General features: G+C 36.5%; 2 protein-coding genes across 4 annotated transcripts in view; both read right to left on the bottom strand.

Annotated features, from left to right (window-relative positions):
* LOC128556278 (uncharacterized) overlaps positions 1-21,146 on the bottom strand; it is a 192,714-nt gene that overhangs the window by 74,612 nt on the left and 96,956 nt on the right. The window lies entirely within an intron of this gene.
* The window catches only part of LOC123551202 (brevican core protein-like), a 90,156-nt gene that overhangs the window by 42,745 nt on the left and 26,265 nt on the right, over positions 1-21,146 (bottom strand). For all 3 annotated transcript variants that reach the window (XM_045339948.2, XM_045339947.2, XM_045339946.2), the window contains exon 3: positions 10,964-11,125. In XM_045339948.2, the coding sequence (XP_045195883.2) occupies positions 10,964-11,125 (162 nt within the window). The remainder of the gene's footprint in view (positions 1-10,963; positions 11,126-21,146) is intronic.

The following is a 21,146-nucleotide window of genomic DNA, read 5'->3' as shown; positions in this document are numbered from 1 at the left end:
AAAGGGCTTTTCATTCAGTCTTATCACTTAGGCTAGATAAAATTATTTGGCAATTAGCTGAGCATGCAGTCGGCCATTCTGCATGTTGTCCCTACAGAGAGCAATAAATCATATAATGAGCTGTTGATGTGCCAGCTGATTATAAATTTTGAATTTTGTGTTCTATGAAGATTTTAATTTTTAGCTTCTGTCATTGGATAAAATACTGTATGAAGAGTTTGGCAAGGTAAGTGATAATCATACTAATTACAAAACTTATTAAAATTATGCTCCAGACATGAATTATGATGAACAAAGGACAGACTTTCTTAAGAACGGACCTTTAAATTCATTAGGTATTTCCTCTGTTACAAAGTACCCAACAAGCGACAGAAAGTACCAAATGAGCAGTACGGAATGAACAGAATATAGCATTATCTATTGTCTTCAGTACCGAACAAATGTCCTCTCATTTGCTTGGACAGATGGACAGATGGATATCTGATTATTCAAAAGGGGCGTATAAAAATTATCTTAATAATAAAGATTATATAATAAGTTGTAGAATTATGTAGAAATGATAAAAACAAGTCTTCTGATAACATTGTTATTGTCTTTTATAAATAAAAGACAAGAGGACCATGATGGTCCTGAATCGCTCACCTCTTCCCACATGACCCAGTTTTGAGTATGACGTCGTTTTTTCTATTATTTGATATAGTGACCTAGTTTTTGAGCTCATGTGACCCAGTTTTGAACTTGACCTAGATATTATCAAGATAAAAATTCTGACCAATTTTCATGAAGATTCATTGAAAAATATGGTCTCTAGGTTTTTCTATTATTTGACCTATTGACCTAGTTTTCGAAGGTACGTGACCCTGTTTTGAACTTTACCTAGATATCATCAAGGTGAACATTCTCACTAATTTTCATGAATATCTCATGAAAAATATGGCCTCTAGAGAGGTCACAAGGTTTTTCTATTTTTATACCTACTGGCCTAGTTTTTGACCGCACATGACCCAGTTTTGAAACTGACCTAGATATCATCAAGGTGAACATTCAGATCAATTTTCATGAAGATCCATTGAAAAATATGGCCTCTAGAGAGGTCAAAAGATTTTAATAATTTTAGACCTACTGACCTAGTTTTTGACCACAGTTGACTCAGTTTCAAACTTGACCTAGATATCATCAAGATGAACATTCAGACCAACTTTCATACAGATCCCATGAAAAGTATGGCCTCTAAAGATGTCACAAGGTTTTTTATTATTTGACCTACTGACATAGTTTTTTATGGCACGTGACCTAGTTTCGAACTTGACCTAGATATCATCAAGATGAACATTCTGACCAATTTTTATGGAGATCCATTCAAGGGTATGGCCTCTAGAGAGGTCACAAGGTTTTTCTATTATTTGACCTACTGACCTAGTTTTTGATGGCACGTGACCAACTTTCGAACTTGACCTAGATATCATCAAGATGAACATTCAGATTAACTTTCATACAGATCCCATGAAAAATATGGCCTCTAGAGAGCTCACAAGGTTTTTCTATTATTTGACCTACTGACTAAGTTTTTTTTGATGGCACGTGACCCACTTTCGAACTTGACCTAGATATCATCAAGGTGAACGTTTTGACCAATTTTCATGAAGATGTCATGAAATATATGGCCTCTAGAGAGGTCACAAAGTTTTTCTATTTTTAGACCTACTGACCTAGTTTTTGATAGCACGTGACCCAGTTTCGAACTTGACCTAGATATCATCAAGATGAACATTCAGACCAACTTTCATACAGATCCCATGAAAAATATGGCCTTTAGAGAGGTCACAAGGTTTTTCTATTATTTGACCTACTGACCTAGTTTTTGATGGCATGTGACCGAGTTTCGAACTTGACTTAGATATCATCAAGGTGAACGTTCTGACCAATTTTCATGAAGATCTTGTGAAATATATGGCCTCTAGACAGGTCACAAGGTTTTTCTATTTTTAGACCTACTGACCTAGTTTTTGAAGGCACTTGACCCAGTTTCAAACTTGACCTAGATATCATCAAGATGAACATTCTGACCAACTTTCATAAAGATCCCATCAAAAATGTGACCTCTAGAGTGGTCACAAGGTTTTTCTATTTTTAGACCTACTGACCTAGTTTTTGACCGCACGTGACCCAGTTTCGAACTTGACCTAGATATCATCAAGATGAACATTCTGATTAACTTTCATGAAGATCCCATGAAAAATGTGACCTCTAGAGTGGTCACAAGGTTTTTCTATTTTTAGACCTACTGACCTAGTTTTTGACCGCACGTGACCCAGTTTCGAACTTGACCTAGATATCATCAAGATGAACATTCTGACCAATTTTCATAAAGATCCCATGAAAAATGTGACCTCTAGAGTGGTCACAAGCAAAAGTTTACGGACGGACGCACGGACGGACGACGGACACCGCGCGATCACAAAAGCTCACCTTGTCACTTTGTGACAGGTGAGCTAATAAAATGTAAGGGTAGATTTCCCGGAAGCACAGACCACCCCAAACACAGCCATAGAGCCATGCAAATTTTCTAGCTCTAGTAGCCCCTAAAAGGGCCAGGTGCCCCCTACTGAACAAACATGGTAAAGTACCTCATAATGATGCTCCAGACAATGTCTGATGAAGACCCAACAGAAGAAGTTAGTTAACGGTATTTATATTTTTAACTCTAGCAGCCCCTAAAAGGTGGGAAGTGTCTCTAATTAAATAAATTTGTTGAAGGACTTTATAACAATGCTACAAATCAATTCAAATAAATTCAACATTTTTTTTCAATATAAAATCAAATAGAACCAACAGTGCTATTTTGTCTGATTATTGCACTGAATTCTAGTGATATATTATTCTTTGACCATGTAGATGTTTATCACAAGAACATACCTACCATGTTTATCACAAGAACATACCTACCATGTTTATCACAAGAACATACCTACCGAGTAATAATGGACACTATTGCCTCTCAGTTACAAAGATGCCACTGAGACGTAACCCTTTATCCTATAAGGGTGAAATACTGGACTGTATCACTGAAACCAATTGATATTTTCACTGTTTAAAAGCAGTGATGATATTATAATTATTTTTCACTGATACAGACTACTCTTAAATGCAAAAGAATATGAATAACAAGAGGCCCAAATGAGCTTAAGTCGCTCACCTGAAAACCCTAATCTATCTGACTTTGCTTCTAACTAGGTTTGGTGAAAATCCTTTAAGCTGTTCATTAGCACAAATTATTATTTTTTTTTTCCATATTTTGACGTCACACACCAAAAACCCATAACCATCTGAAGAAGTAATTTTAAAGGTATTTTTTGTTTTAACTCTAGTGGCCTCTTAAAGGGCCTAGTGCGCCCCATTTAAACAAATTGACATAAGGGCTTATAATGTTGTTACATAGCAAGTTTGATGAAGATCCATCAAGCGGTTCATGACAAGAAGTACCTTGAATGTATTTCTAGTTCAAGCACTAGTAGCCCTTTAAAGGGCCAGGTGCCCCCAACTGAACAAACATGGTAAAGGACCTCATAATGATGCTCCAAACAATGTCTGACGAAGACGGTATTTCTATTTTTAACTCTAACAGCCCCTAAAAGATGCCAAGTGTCTCTAATCAAATAAATTTGTTAAAGGACTTTATAATAATGCGACAAATTAAGTTTGATGAAGATCTATCAAGAGGTTCATGTGAAGAAGTCATTTAAAGGCATTTCTAGTTTTAACTCTAGTGGCCCCTACAAGCACCCCAAAATTGAACAAATTTTGAAGAGGACCTTATAATAATGCTACAGACCAAGTCTGACGAAATCTATTGAGCAGTTCATGAGAAGTAGTCGTTAAAAGGTATTTTTTTTTTAGGCCAAGCATCCTCTAAATACCCCCATTTGAATGAAATTAGGAGAGGACATTCTAACAATGCTACAGGCCAAGTTTGATGAAGATCCATCAAGTGGTTTATGAAAAGAAGTCTTTTAAAGGTATTCCTATTTTTGGCTCTAGTGACCCTTTAAAGGGGCAAACTGCCATAAACAAATTTGAGAACGGACCTTTGTTGTTGGATTTAACGTCGCACCGACACATGATATGTCATATAACAACTTTCCAGCTTTAATGGTGGAGGAAGACCCCGGGTGCCCCTCCATGCATTATTTCATCACGAGCGGGCACCCGGGAAGAACCACCTACCTTCCGTAAGCCAGCTGGATGGCTTCCTCACATGAAGAATTCAACACCCCGAGTGAGGCTCGAACCCACATTGATGAGGGGCAAGTGATTTGAAGTCAGAGACCTTAACCACTTGGCCACAGAGGCCCCAGAACGGACCTTATAACGATCCTCTAGACCAAGTTTGATGAAGATCCATCAAGCTGTTCATGAGAAGAAACTGTTTAAATGTTATAAAATTGGGAGAGGACCTTATTACTATGCTGCAGACCAAGATTGGTGAAAATCCATTGAGCAGTTCCTGAGAAGAACTGTTTTTACAGGTTTTGTTATTGTTAGCTCTAGTTGCCCCTACAAGAGGCCAAGTGCCTCAATTTGGAAACAAGAGGGTCATGATGACCCTTGATGGCTCACCTGAGTAATATGAGCTACATATTTCAAGTGTCAAACTGATGCTAAAATATTAAGAAAGTAGGTCAGAGGTCATATTCATGGTCACTGAAAGTCTAGTTTTAAGATGAGTGTGCAAAACTGTACATGTCATCCAAATTTCAGGGCTGTATCTTAATAAACAAGCAAATTCGATGAACTGGTATCCCCCAAAGAATGGGTTTGTGGTGAGGAATGGCAAAGAAATTTATCCAGCAAAAAGTTAAGAATGTTACTAAGAAGCAAATAATTTCATTAGTCAGGATCAATTTAACAGAAAACAAATGTTTTAAGTGTACATAATAAATGTATGTTAGGTTTTAATCCTGACTAATGAAATAATTTTGAATGGAATAAGTTTACTAAAAAAAGCTTAGCTTTTAGAATTACATAGAGTTATTTGAAATGTGAGCTTGAAGTGTAACTAGAACGAAATATTGTATTCGAGTAGTTTGGCACCAAGTGTCATTGTTTAACATGTACATTTGAACTTAAATGAACAGATGTCCTTTAAAGAGAGCACAATCAAGTAAGAAATCTGGAATGTGGGTGGTGGCGGGGCTGATTGTGGTTACAACTTCACATGCTGATAAATATTCATGGAAGGTTTATAAAATTTAAACAACAAGAGCTGTCTGTAAGACAGCGCGCTCCACTATTCAGCGATTTGACAGTAAAATGAGTGTATGTTGCAAGAAAAGACCTCTACTTTAAAAGGAAGATACACCAAGAGGCAAAATTCTGTAAAGAACACAAATTAGAGTTATTGGGATTGTTACAACACATGCAGATGATGATGGTAAAGATATATTTTTAGTTTCAAGTCATTATCTTATATAGTACCAAAGTTATATCCAGAAAACGAAGTTTGTTAAAAAAAAGTAAGTATGAAAGGGGCATAATTTGGTATAAAATACAAATCAGAGTTATGGGGATTGTAACCATGCATGCAGATGATGATGATAAAGATACATTTTAAGTTTCAAGTCTTTATCTTATATTGCATTAAAGTTATATCCAGAAAGCGAAGATTGCAAAAAAAAACTTGAAGTACAGAAGGGGCATAATTCTGTCAAAAATACAATTAGAGTAATTGGGTTTGTAACCACACATGCAGATGATGATTATAAAGAAACATTTTCAATTTCAAGTCATTATCTTTTAGAGTACCAAAGATATGTCTATAAACGAAGCTTTTGAAAAAAATTAACATGAAAATAATCCAAGTATAACAACTTTGCGACCTTGACCTTGGGTATAATGGGCCCAGCCCCTGCAAATACTTTGTTTGTATGCTGAACAATGTTTATGTGAACTTACAGTAAGATATAAGCAATAGTAACAAAGGTATGACAGAAAAACAAAGGTTGCCGAAAAACCTTAAAAATAACCTAAGTATAACACCTTGGTGACCTTGACCTCAGGTATAATGGGTCCAGCTCCTGTGCATACTTTGTTTGTATGCTGGACAATGTTTATATAAAGTTACAATAAGATACAAGCAATAGTAACAAAGCTATAACAGGAAAACAAAGATTGCCGAAAAACTTTAACCTTAAAAATAACCTAAGTATAAAACCTTGGTGACCTTGGGTATAATGGGCTCAGCCCCTACACATACTTTGTATACTGGACAATGTTTATGTGAAGTTACAGTAAGATATAAGCAATAGTAACAAAGATATGACAGAAAAACAAAGGTTGCCAAAAAACTTTAACCAAGAAGGGTCACGCCGACACCGATGTCGGGGCGAGTAAACTAGCCCCCCTATTTTCCGAATAATGGAGCTAAAAGGGAATGAAAAAAATTGTTGCTTTTTTTTTTTGGAGAGTGAGGGGGCGAAGTTTGTTGGTGGTATAGAGGGTGACCAGAGTTCCGCATGGGTTTCAATTCTTTGGGCAGTTTTGAAATGGGACCACCCAACGATCATTCCTGTGAAGTTTGGTGAAATTCTGCCCAGTGGTTTTCAAGAAGTTGTTTTAGAAATTGTTAACACACAATGCAAGACGGACATCGAGCGGTTACAAAAGCTCACCTTGAGCTTTTGGGTCAGATGAGCTAAAAATGGCAAAGGACAATGACGCTACAGGCCAAGTTTAAAGGAGATCCATCTAGCTGTTCATGAGAAGAAGACATTTAAAGGTATTTGTAATTTTAAGTTCTAGCAGTCCTTAAAAGGGACTAAGTGCCCCTATTTGAATAAAATTTGGAGAGGACCTTATAATGATGCTACAGACCAAGTTTAATGAAGATCCATCAAATAGTTCATAAGAAGAAGTTCTTTAAAGGTTTTTCTATTTTTTGAACAAACTTAGAGGTCTGTGCTAGGATGTTACTGACCAAGTTTGGTGTAATTTTGCTGGTCATGATCAACCTCCCTATGAAGTTTCATGATCCTCGCCCTAGCGTTCTCAAGTTATTGTCTGGAAAAGGTTTAAATGTTCCGGGTCACTCTAACCTTTGACCTCTGGAACTCGAAACCAATAAGGGTCATCTGCTGGTCATGACCAACCTCCCTATTAAGTTTTGTGATTCTAGTCCCAAGCGTTTTGAAGTTACTGTCCGAAAACCGTTTAAATGTTCCGGGTCCCTGTGAACTTGACCTGTGACCTACTGACCTCAAAATCATTAGGGGTCATCTGCTATTCATAACCAACCTCCCTATTAATTTTCATGATCCTAGGCTCAAGCGTTCTCAAGTTATCATCTGGAAAACGTTTAACTGTTTCGTGTTATTGCGATCTTGACCTTTGACCTATTAATCCCAAAGTCAAACTTGACCTGTATTCTATCATGTTACACCTGTGTACAAAAATGTATGATCCTAGACTAAAGTGTTCTCAAGTTATCATCCGGAAACCTTTTAAGTGTTCAGGGTCACTGTGACCTTGACCTTTGACCTACTGACCCCAAAGTCGAACCTGACCTGTATTTTCTGATGTTACACTTGTGTACCAAAAATTATTTAAATCAGTCAAGCCTTTCATGAGTTATCATCCGGAAACCATAACAAGAGGGCCATCGCTCACCTGTTATCATTGCACTTAAGGACAAGAAGGTCAAAAAATCATAATCAAGATCAATCAAAAGAATTATGAGAAAATATAGTTGAAATTTTCTTAGTTACTTCAAAAAAGTTTATTTTCAAATCAGGCCAGTAGTTTCATGCCCGAAGGATTACATCAGAGGAGCATAGGAGCAAAATTTTGACAGGTGAAGCCCAAAGGACAGGAACAACAAAGGGAAGAAATTAAAAATAAATCTTAGTCTTCAGAAAAAATATCTAAGTCTGAAGGACAGGGACAACAAAGGGAAGAAATTTAACCAAAAAGAAAAAAAAATTGACAAGGTACAGATATGTCAAAATACACCTAAAACTTGGAGGTACCATCCATGTTGTACCACAGAAAAGTGGTACTGCAATGCAACGCAAATGCAGAGCAATATACACACAAAACAAAGTCATATGACCTTTGACCCCTAAGTGTGACCTTGACCTAGAAGTCAGCCATCCCAAACATGCGCTCTGCACATCGCTTCGATAAGGTGAACATTTGTGTCAGGTTTCTTTGAAATCCTTCAAGGGGTTCAAGCGTTACAGAGCGGAAGGGAAATTACTAACTAACAGACAGACAGACAGACACCGAGGCGATAACATAATATGTCCCTTCGGGCATATAAAAAGGAATCAAGATCTTATGGTGATACAAGACGTGTGCAAGTTTGGTTAAAACAAATCATAAATGAAGCTGCTATTGTGCAGACATGGTCAAAATAGCTTATTCTGGCCCTTTCAGGGGCCATAACTCTAGAACCAATTACAGGATCTGGCCAGTTCAAGAAAGGAACCAAGATCTTAATGTGACACAAGCTTTGTGCAAGTTTGATTAAAATTCAAATCATAAATGAAGCTGCTATTGTGCAGACACGGTCAAAATAGCTATTTCTGGCCCTTTCAGGGGCCATAACTCTGGAACCCATAAAGGAATCTGGCCAGTTTAAGAAATGTATCGAGATCTAATAGTGATACAAGTTGTGTGCAAGTTTGGTTAAAATCAAATCATAAATGAAGCTGCTATTGTGCAGACAAGGTCAAAATAGCTAATTCTGGCCCTATCAGGGGCCATAACTCTGGAACCCATCATGGAATCTAGCCAGTTTAGGAAAGGAACCAAGATCTTGTGGTGATACAAGATGTGTGCAAGTTTAGTTAAAATCAAACCATAAATGAAGCTGCTATTGTGCAGACAAGGTCAAAATAGCTAATTTTTGCCCTTTCAGGGCCCATAACTCTAGAATTCATTAAGGGATCAGGCCGGTTCAAAAAAGGAACCAAGATCTTAATGTAACACAAGCTTTGTGCAAGTTTGATTAAAATTCAAATCATAAATGAAGCTGCTATTGTGCAGACACGGTCAAAATTGCTATTTCTGGCCCTTTCAGGGGCCATAACTCTGGAACCCATAATGGAATCTAGCCAGTTCAAGAAAGGAACCGAGATAAAAATAAAATCATAAATGAAACCACTATCGTGCAGACAAGCAATTGTTGACGCACAAAAATAGCAAATTCTGGCCCTCTAAGGGGCAATAACTCTAGAACCCATGATGGGATCTGGCGAGTTTTCGAAAGGAACCGAGATATCACACCAATACAAGTTTGATCAAAATTGCTTGCAAAATGTGGTCTCTATCGTGTTCACAAGAAATTTTGGACGGACGGACGATGGACGAAGGGCGGTCACAAAAGCTCACCCTGTCACTAAGTGACAGGTGAGCTAACAAGAGCTGTCCGTAAGACAGCCAAGCTCGACTATTCGAAATATTGTCCCAGAAGCGGGAAAATATTACCCAAAAAGGTTAAATATCAAAAGAATTTTAAGTTCAAAACCAGGCATAATTTGACCAAAATGCATATCAGTTATGGGACTTGCTGCTATCAACTAGTTTTATAACCCCGAAGGCACATGTGAAGTTTCAATTCAATATCTGCATTAGTTTTGGAGATAGAAACTCACATGTAAAACTTTAACCAGAATGTTCAAAGTCCAAAAGGGGGCATAATTTGCCCAAAATACATGCCAGAGTTATGGGACCTGACCCAGTGAGGTTGGTTATTGATCTAGAAAAAAAAAATAAGTTTCAAATCTATATGCCTTTTTGTAATTGCTGTATGTACTTGCACGCAAAACTTTAACCAGGATTTTCTAAGTCCAAAAAGGGGAATAATTTGCTCAAAATACATGTAAGAGTTATGGGACTTGATCCAGTGAGGTTAGTAATTGATCTAGAAAAAGAAAAAATAAGTTTCAAATCTATATGCCTTTTAAAAATAGCTGTATGTACTTGCACGCAAAACTTTAACCAGAATTTGCTAAGTCCAAAAGGGGGCATAATTTGGCCAAAATGAAGGTCAGAGTTATGGGACTTGCTGCTATCAACTAGTTTTATAACCATGAAAACACATGTGAAGTTTCAAATCAATATCTGCGTTAGTTTTGGAGATAGTAACTTGCATGTAAACCTTTAACCAAAATTTTCTAAGTCCAAAAGGGGGCATAACTTGCTCAAAATACATGTCAGAGTTATGGGACTTGACCCAGTTAGGTTGGTAATTAATCTAGAAAAAGAAAAAATAAGTTTCAAATCTATATGCCTTTTAGAAATAGCTGTATGTACTTGCACGCAAAACTTTAACCAGAATTTTCTAAGTCCAAAAGGGGGCATAATTTGGCCAAAATGAAGGTCAGAGTTATGGGACTTGCTGCTATCAACTAGTTTTATAACCCTGAAGACACATGTGAAGTTTCAAATCAATATCTGCATTAGTTTTGGAGATAGTAACTTGCATGTAAAACTTTAACCAAAATTTTCTAAGTCCAAAAGGGGGCATAATTTGCTCAAAATACAGGTCAGAGTTATGGGACTTGACCCAGAGAGGTTGGTAATTGACCTAGAAAAAGAAATAATAAGTTTCAAAGCTATATGCCTTTAATTGATGGCTGTATGTACTTGCATGCAAAAACTTAACCAAGGTGTGACGCCGACGCCAGTGTGAGTAGAATAGCTAGACTATTCTTCGAATAGTCGAGCTAAAAACCAACGGACCGACAGACCAACTGACCGACCGACAGACAAGCTCACTCCTATATACCCCCCAAACTTCGTTTTGTGGGTGTATAATGATGTAATTCAAATGATGATGTATGTGATCAACTGTACATAATGCATTTTTGTTGTGTGTAAAATCTCAAAGTAAATGTTTGTATCATTTTGGCATTAAACCTACCATAATACAAACCAACACCTTTAACATTTTTAAATTTATTACCTGTGCGTCTGTTGTGCATGTTTCAAGATTTTCTTCTTCCGAAGCTGAACGTTTTGAGGTACTTCGCTTGACATTTTTAGCTTTTGCAGGTCCTGCTTTTTTTCCTTTCGAAATTTTTGCAGGATATGCAAAACATGCTAAGGCATAAGCCAAAATTATGACCTGAAAAGAGTATATAAATTAGAATGTGTCTGTAGGACACAAGGTGTGCCCCCACTGGTACATTTGTCACAAATAAGGGGCAATAATTCAAATGTTTGCAGTCTTATGGGAGTATAGCCTCAACAAACATTTTATATAAAGGATTCATTGTTTTAGGCCATATACAGGGGGTAGGACGTGTAAAGTATCCATCGGTGGTTAAAGCGAGAAAAATGTGTTTTTCGGTGCAAAATGGCGGAAAAGCGTTTACATGTGTCACGGAAATTTTAAATTTCTTCAAAGTGTGTTTTTCTTCATTTATATCCATAACGATGATTACGTCCATGTTGTGGCAAGATTTCTTGTCTATTGTCGACATTCAACCCGGGGTCAATGATTTCTGATGTAAAAAAGTTATAGAAGGGACAGTGGTGAGACACGGCCGTCAAAACCTTTCCAAACTCACTTTATAATTGCTTTTCTTACACAAATCTTGTAATTTTCACCTCAGTTACGTTTTTGATCATTGCATTATCATTTGTGCTCCAATTGTTATACTAAAAGCAAACGCTAAAGCCCCTCACGTCCGATTTTTTCAGGTAACCATATGAGCCAGTTTTGTTATCTTTTGGGTTGGTTTAAGACAATTTTATATCTACTCGGCAACGTCCTTACAGTCCTAGTGAAGGTTTTTAAGATTTTTCATAATGATCTGTGAATGCAAAGAATATAATGGTAATAACTATGAAAGTCAAGCTAGAATCTAAATAAGCATGTGCCAAATTGTAACTTTCTCAAATTTTAACCATACTATGTTGAATAACAACATTGATTTAGATATATGCTTCATATTATTACCAGGACATTCGTATGGTCTATATCTTATTTGTGTCTGAATGCAAAGATAAATCTGAACAAGAGTGCCAGAATGTCACAATATACGCCCGTCACAGCAAATTTCTTTACACTAGCACCTGTATTTGCAAATGGAATTTTAATTTTGTGGTAGTAATTATTGTAATTCTTTTGTTTTTCTAAATCCACATAAAAACTCCTTACCAGGTAGAGATACCTTAAAATACACCTAAAATTTGAAAGTAACATCTATGTTGTACCACAGAAAAGTGGTCATGGTTTTTCCCTACGGTCAATTATAAAAAAGTTACAATATAAGTTATTTATAGTAACAACTAAGGGAAGTTAATCTTTAAAATAAATAAACAAATAAAATAAAAAAAAATCCCCTCCCCCCACCCCAAAAAATTGTAAGTCCACACAAAAATCCTTACCAGGTAGAGATAGGTCAAAATACACCTCAGAATTGGATGTAACATGCATGTTGTACTACAGAAAATTGGTCTCGATTTTTCCCTACGACTAGTAATAAAAATGTTACAATACAAGACATTTATAGTAACAACAAAGGGAAGTAATTCTAAAGAAGGGACCTGCGCATGATACTTCGCCTCATGATGGTGTACAACTGTGCCAAGTTACATCAAAATCCCTCCATGCATGAAGAAGAAATGCTTTGGACAAAGTCATTCTTGTATCTGACCTTTTGTGACCTCTAAGTGTGACCTTGACCTTAGACCTAGGGACCTGGTTCTTGCGCAAGACACTCCATCTTGTGGTGGTGAACATTTGTGCCAAGTTATATCAAAATCCCTCCATGCATGAAGAAGAAATGCTCCGGACAAAGTGTTCATTTTTGTATCCTTTGGCCTCTAAGTGTGACCTTGACCTTAGACCTAGGGACCTGGTTCTTGCGCATGACACTCCGTCTCATGATGGTGAACAATTGTGCCAAGCTACATCAAAATCCCTCCATGCATGAAGAAGATATGCTCCGGACAAAGTCATTCTTGAATTTGACCTTTGATCACTAAGTGTGACCTTGACCTTAGACCTAAGGACCTGGTTCTTGTGCATGACACTCCGTCTCATAATGGTGAACAATTGTGCCAACTTTCATCAAAATCCCTCGATGCATGAAGAAGATATGCTCCGGACAAAGTCATTTTTAAACTTGACCTTTGATCTCAAAGTGTGACCTTGACCTTAGACCTAGGGACCTGGTTCTTGTGCATGACACTCCATCTCATGATGGTGAACAACTGTGCCAAGTTTCATCAAAATCCCTCCATGCATGAAGAATATATGCTCCGGACAAAGTCTGTGGACGACGCCCGCCCGCCCAACCGCCCGGGCCACCCTTAAAAATATGTTCGTTTGCCACTTCCGACCCAGTACTTCAAGGACTGGGTCGGTAGGTCGGTAATTTTATTTTATTTTTTCAAAATAAGTGAAAGAATCGTCATTATCAATCTGTTGCTCTTTAAACATTAACATCCTTTCTTTTTGGAAGCTGAACACATCAATGAAATATTAAGAACTCGAATGAAAAATATAAACTCAACCATTTCAGAAACAGACGCTGGCCTACAGAAACGAAATAAATTCAAGTTCTGAACCATGCATTTTCATTTGGTTGTAAATCTAGAACATTTTGTTTACAATTCCATGAAAATTTCAACATAGCTGCTGACACGAAAATATAACGCATATAGCCCACTAAATTTTCTGTAAACACGCGGTCATCACGGAAGGCACATGCAGTTTTCCCGCCAAAATAATTGAAGAAACGTCAGCTTCCCGTTTCATTTGGAAATCCATTATGGCGTATAAGATGGTCCGTTATTTAATACAAATTATAACACAAATACTAAATTTTCTGTAAACTCGCGGTCAATATCAGAGTAGCATCATGGAAGGCACGTGCAGTTTTCAGCCAAAATAGTTGAAGAAATGTTTGCTTCCCGTTCCATTTGGAAATCCATTAAGGCGTATAAATGGGCCGATATTTACGTGTTTTCACTTTCAACTTGCGCCCACGTTCAACCAAATATTCAGAAAGTCTGTCTACGAAAATGTATAGACGATATATATGGATCTAGCAATACGGTTTTGGAAAAATCCTGTTGAGTCAAAGGCATTTTTGTTGATGAGATGTAAATACTATTTTAAAAACATACATTTATTTATTTAGTTTATTTACATCTATTTTAAAACATACATTTATTTATTTAGTTTATTTACATCTCATCAACACAATACAAATAGATAGTACATAAAACATATATAAAATACATGTGTTGCCACTCATAAATTTGAGTTATAAGAGACGGTTCACTTTTAATTTTAACCCAAATATTCTAACATACTAAATATTAAAATAAAAAGGATGTTCGCGATCTTTAGAAGTAAACTTGCACTGATACATATCCGTATTTGGCAATCTAACCAAACAATTCGGCAGAAAAAACAGACAAAACACATGCGCAACAGCTAAATACATGTTGGGCTAGCAATTTCATGCCACAGCTTTGCAAAGAAAGCAAGTGTAAAAACTGCAGTCAGCAAGTTAACTATTTAATAGAGGACTGTCAGGGAGCATTATAATACAAGGTTTTCTAGCGACTTATATATTTTCTTATAAAAACGTTTCGAAATCGGCTAGTGCCTTCACAAATATAGACGAAATTCCTGCGTCTATGGATGACGATGATATGTTACTAATACAAAGGCACTACGTCGCCTCCGGATAATGAAATGGGTACATGTGATTTATAAACATGCGAATCACGAGGATTCTGTACAATTGTTTTACTATATTGTATTTGTATGGGCAAAGAAAAATTTGAGTAGTTTTCGTGGAAAAGTGATCTCCATACAGTTAATTTGTTCTCAAATCGAGTACGTTTTCGTTTCAGCTTCGTTTTCATTTCTGGAACTCTTGTTAGCTGCAATGCATTCTATTTCTTTTCCCTGTTCACTTTTGGTGCATATGCGAAACGGCCATTACAAGTATATGAAATTGTTGTCTGAAAATGTCTATATAAATTTGTGTACCAATGGCACGCTGGCGAATTCTGCTCAGACCATCAATTTTAATTCTATGTAATGTAATTGTATCCATACTACCTGTATTTTTTTTCATGTACAGGTGACAGTTTCTTGAAATGTCCGTTTATTTAACAAAACACTTGTCTGACTCATGAAGATTTTAGTCGACATTTCGTAGAACAGTTTTGCGGAACTATTATGCATGAAGTAGAATGTTAAATAAATGTTGAATAGTAGTGTAATTTTTCATAACATTGAGCGAAAATCATGATATTAAAGCGTGACAATTTTCCCATCTGTTAAGTTCACATATGAAAAACGAAATGATTTGGTAACACAGAGGACTCCATCTTACAATAACGGGATGGATCTGCACATGCGATATTAATTAATAAATTCAATGATTATTGTTATTTAGGTTCATTCACCGAAAATTAATTACAGAAACACACGGAATATTCATGATTTAGTAATGCTTTAAACGTCAGTGCATTGTTACCGCGGAAAGAAGACAATCGTCCAGGTTACGACCTCGACCATGTAGATAAGTAAATAACGTGACACGATCCATAGTCAGAATATGCAAATTCTTCGGGTAACGCGCTTCATAATTAAGCATGATCTAGCTGCAATTCATGAAACGGCAAAAGAATATTAAAACAGAATAAACAAGGCACGCCTGCGGTGACGTCATTGATTTTTGTGTATGAAATATGCCATGATTTCTAAGTCTAAAAGGCCATCTTCTTGCAAAGCAGGATAAGTAGTTCTTGATGTACAGTTCACTTATGACTGGTGAAAAACTGTTCAAGTTTTTAAAGCAATAGCTTTGATAAGTTTAATGAGAAAAGTTGACTTATAACAATAATACTACAAACAAGAAAAATGATCTTTTTTTAGTCAAATAGGGGCAAATCAGTATTTGCGAAAAGCAAGAGATTATGTTGCTTGCTGTACAGGGTCAGCTTATGATGGTGAACAAGTGTTGCAAGTTTCAAAGCAATAGCTTTGATAGTTTAAGAGAAAAAAGTTGACCTAAACATAAAACTTAACCAAGAAATCTGATATTTTCTAAGTCCAAAAGGGGCCATAAATCTTGCAAAAAGCAGGACGGAGTTATGTTTCTTGCTATACAGGGTCAACTTATGATGGTGAACAAGTGTTGCAAGTTTTAAAGCAATAGCTTTGATAGTTTAGGATAAAAGCTGACCTAAACATAAAACTTAACCAAGAAAACTGATTTTCTAAGTCCAAAAGGGGCAATAAATCTTGCAAAAAGCAAGATGGAGTTATGTTTCTTGATGTACAGGGTCTGCTTATGATGGTGAACAAGTATTCCAAGTTTCAAAGCAATAGCTTTGATAGTTTAGGAGAAAAGTTGACCTAAACATAAAACTTAACCAAGAAATCTGATATTTTCTAAGTACAAAAGGGGCCATAAATCTTGCAAAAAGCAAGATGGAGTTATGTTTCTTGCTATACAGGGTCAGCTTATGATGGTGAACAAGTATTCCAAGTTTCAAAGCAATAGCTTTGATAGTTTAGGAGAAAAGCTGACCTAAACATAAAACTTAACCAGGCAACGCCGACGCCGACGCCGACAACCGCTCAAGTGATGACAATAACTCATCATTTTTTTTCAAAAAATCAGATGAGCTAAAAATGATCATACTTTTTTGGTCAAAATATTTTTCGGACCGGCGAAATTCTAGTGGGTCGGGCGGAAGCGGCTAACAAATAAAATCTTAATTTAGGCCCCGCCAGGGGCGTTCCCATAATACGTCCCATTTTTTTTTGTTTTTTTTTGTACTTGCAGATTTATCATACGAAAGTAAAAGAGGGTATTTCCAAAGAATCTTGTGGCTTAGTCACATGAACATTATGTCTTACTTTTCAATAGACTATTTTTAGTTTTTGAGTGTATTTAAAATGAAGTCCAGAACAAGGGTAGTTAAAAATGTGTATAAACATTAAGGAAATGAAGCGCTAAGTCTTTGTATATTTAGCGTTGTGTGTCCTTTCTTGTATTTGTTGTTTCCGTTGTATATGTATTCACGTTCACTTCCCACCATTCTACACCAAATTAATATTTAGTAACAAAACAAGAGGTCCAAGATGGCCCTAGGTCGCTCACCTGAGAAACACATCATAACAGTGTAAGCTTGTTTGACCTAGTGATTTCATGGAAACAAATATTCTGGCCAATTTTCATTAAGATTGGACCAAAAATGTGGTCTCTTGAATTTAAGTATTTTTTTAAATATATCCTGGTGACCTAGTTTTTTACCCAAGATGACCCATATTCAAACTTTACCTAGATTTTATCAAGGCAATCATTCTGACCAAATTTCATAAAGATCAATTGAAAAATACAGTCTCTATCTCATACACAAGGCTTTTATATGATTTGACCTAGTGACCTACTTTTTGACCCTAGATGACCCATATTCAAACTCGACCTAGATTTTGAAGATCCTTCTTGCGGTTCATGAGAAGAAGTCGTTTAAAGGTATTTCTTATTTTTATTTTGGCTGTAGCAGCCCCTAAAAGGGCCAGGTGCCCCCATTTGAACAAACTTGGGAGAAAACATTATAATGCTATAGACCAAGTTTAATGAATATCCTTCAAGCAGGTCATGAGATAAAGTCGTTTTTTTTCTTCTTATTTTGGTTCTAGCAGCCCCTAAAAGGGGCCAAGTTCCCCCATCTGAACAAGCTTGGGAGAGGACCTTATAACGATGCTACAGATCAAGTTTGATGAAAATCCTTCAAGCGGTTCATGAGAAGAAGTCATTTAAAGGTATTTCTAATTTTGGTTCTAGCAGCCCCTAAAAGAGGCCAAGTGCCCCATTTGAACAAACTTGTGACAGAACCATAATTATAATGATGCTACAGACCAAGTTTGATGAAGATCCATCAATCAGTTCATGTGAAAAAGGTTTTTTAATGTTTTTTTTTCTATTTTTAACTCTGGTGGACCCTAAATGGGGCCAAGGTAAACCATTTGAACAAACTTGATAGAGAGCCATGCCAGGATGCTACTGACTAAGTTTGGTGTAATTCTGATCACTAATATCAGAAGAGAAGATTTGTAAGTGAAAATGTGGATGACGGACGACATATGATGGAAACCGGACCAGCCACCTACACTAATATCTCACCCTGAACTTTCAGGACCTTAAAATAATGCTACAGAACAAAGTTTGATGAAGATCCATCAGGCAGTTCATGAGAAGAAGTCTTTTAAATGCATTTCTATTTTTTTAACTCTAGTGGCCCTTAAAAGTTGCCAAGAGCCCGCATTTCAACAAATTTGGGAGAGGACCTTATAATCATATTACATATGAAGTTTGATGAAGATGCATCTAGCGGTTCATGAAGACAAGGCATTTAATGGCATTTCTACTTTTAGTTCTAGTGGCCCCTACAAGGGGACAAGTGTCTCCATCTGAATGAAATTGAAAGAGGACATTATAATGATGCTACAGACCAAGTTTGATGAAGATCCATCTGACGGTTCATGAGAAGAAGTCGTTTAAAGATATTTCTAATTTTAGCTCTAGTGGCCCTTTAAAGGGGCCAAGTGCCCCCATTTGAATAAACAGGGAGAGGACATTATAATGTTGCTACAGACTAAGTTTGCTAGAGATCCATCAAACAGTTCATGAGAAAGTGTTTAATATATTTTTTTCTATTTTTAGCTCTAGTGCCCCCATTTGAACAAATTATGGAGAGGACCTTATAATAATCTTACAAACCTAGTCTGATGAAGATCCATCAAGTGCTTCATGAGTAAACATCTTTTAAAGGTATTTCTCTATTTACCTGTAGTGGCCCTAAAAAGCCTTTGAACATATTTGGGAGAGGACCATATAATGATGCTATAGATCAAATTTGATGAAGAACCAGTACCTGGTTCATGAGAAGAAGCCTTTTAATTAAAGGGACCAACTGCCTCCATTTGAACAAATTTGGGAGAGGACCTTATAATGATGCTACAGAGCAAGTCTGATGGTCTGATGACAATCTATCAAGCGATTCATGAGATGAAGTCATTTAAGGTTTTTTTGGGTTTTTTTTGTGGCCCCAAAAAGGGGCCAAGTGCCAATATTTGAACAAAATTGAGAGAGAACCTTATAATAATGCTAAAGACCAAGATTGATGAAAATCCATCCAGCAGTTCATAAGAGTAAGTTCTTTAAAGTTTTTTTTTACATATTTTAAGCTTTGGTGGCCACTGAAATTGAGGACCAAGGTGAACCATTTCAAAACACTTGACAGAGGTCCATGCCAGGATGCTACTGACCAAGTGTGGTATAATTTTGACCAGTAGTTACAGAGGAGAAGATGTTTAAGTAACTAGAAGATGCTTTTGTAGAGGAGCGCATGTCTCCCCGCAATGCATAGTAGCCAAGAATTCAATATTGAACAGGAGCAGAAGTCAAAGAGACACTGATGGTTCGGCTGCAATAGGGATCATCTGCTGGGCATGTCCAATCATCTTACCAAATTTCAACATTCTGGGCCTAGTGGTTCTCAAGTTATGGATTGGAAATGGTTCTCCATGTTCTGGCCCCTGTGACCTTGACCTTTGATTGAGTAACACCTAAAATCAATAGGGGTCACCTACTCTGCATGTCGAGTCATATTATGAAATTTTAACATTCTGGGTCAAGCAGTTTTCAAGAAATTGATGGGAAAGTGTATTCCATGTTCAGACCCCTGTGACCTTGACCTTTGATCAAGTGTAACCAAAAACAATAAGGGTCATCTACTCTGTAAGTCCTATCATCCTATTAAGTTTCAATATTCCAGGTCAAGTGGTTCTCAAGTAAATGATCGAAATGGTTTTCAGGCCCGTGACCTTGACCTTTGATCTAGTAACCCCAAAAATACTAGGGGTCACCTACTCTCTAAGCCCTATCACCCTATGAAGTTTGAAGGTTCTAGGTTCTCCAGTCATTGGTGATGGACAGATGGCCCCTGTGATCTTGACCTCTGATGGAATGACCCAAAAATCAATAGGGGTCACCTACTTTGTAAGTCCTATCACATTCTGAAGTTTGAAGATTCTAGGTCAAATGGTTCTCAAGTTAAAGATCAGAAATGGATTTCCATGGTCTGGCCCCTGTGACCATGACATTTAATAGACCCCTGGGAAAATGGGTTCTTAAGGCTTTGAACTGTTCATGAACTGTTCTAGAACATCAAGAACAGTTCTTGATCCATTCATGATGCCTGTTCATGAACATGTGTACTTGAACTGTGCAAGAACACTGTTTAAGAGGAGTTCAAAAAACTTTCAAGAATTTATCGAATTCATAAATTGTTCTTTAAACTGTTCTTTAATGAATGTTTTAAGGACTATTCTTGTATATTATGTGTTCTTAAAATGTTCAACTGTCATTCTTGAAGTGATTTCAAGAACAGCTTGTGTTCTTAGCATGTTCTTGAATCAATTTCTAGAACAATTTCAGAATAAATATGGAACTTCAAAGTGTTCTCAAGATGTTCTTGGAGAAACCTTACAATTTGAGTTAAGATTTAGAACTGCACTGTTCTTCTGCTTCTTTTCACAAAATGATACTATTAAAGGGCAATATTACTAAAATCTGACATTTTGTAAGAAGACTCTTGTCTTCTTTAAATGTTCTAATGCTTATAATACTATGAAAATGCAAGCAAATGATTATTCTGACTATTATTTGAGTCAAATGAGAAAATACACAGAGTTAAAGTGATGGTACATGTACTGGTAACTGTCCATCAGTAATGAGTTAATATTTTAATGACATTCAGACTGTTTATTTAAAATATAAAGTAACAATTGAATTTTGAAGTAAAAAAGCCTTGTCCATTTTGTGTTAATAATGTTACTTTGAACAATACAGTTATCTATACTTTGTTATTTCAAAATTTCGGTATCTCGCGTGGATTTTCCCAGTCCCGATATTTTTCCTCCTTATTTTATGTAAATCAACAAAGGATATCTCAATTGAGTTTTTTCAGTTTTTTTGTTGATATTTTGACTAAAATTAATTTTCAGTTCCTCACCATAGAATTTACCCTGTTTTGAGGTAGTTTATGAACAAAACATCTTTAGCAACTTAATTGATGAACAATTTATGTACTTTCAT

This window comes from Mercenaria mercenaria, chromosome 4 (genome assembly GCF_021730395.1).
Source record: "Mercenaria mercenaria strain notata chromosome 4, MADL_Memer_1, whole genome shotgun sequence".
In the NCBI taxonomy this organism is placed as follows: domain Eukaryota; kingdom Metazoa; phylum Mollusca; class Bivalvia; order Venerida; family Veneridae; genus Mercenaria; species Mercenaria mercenaria.
The sequence above is the reverse complement of the archived record's forward strand: the minus strand, read 5'-3'. Positions and strand labels throughout refer to the sequence as shown.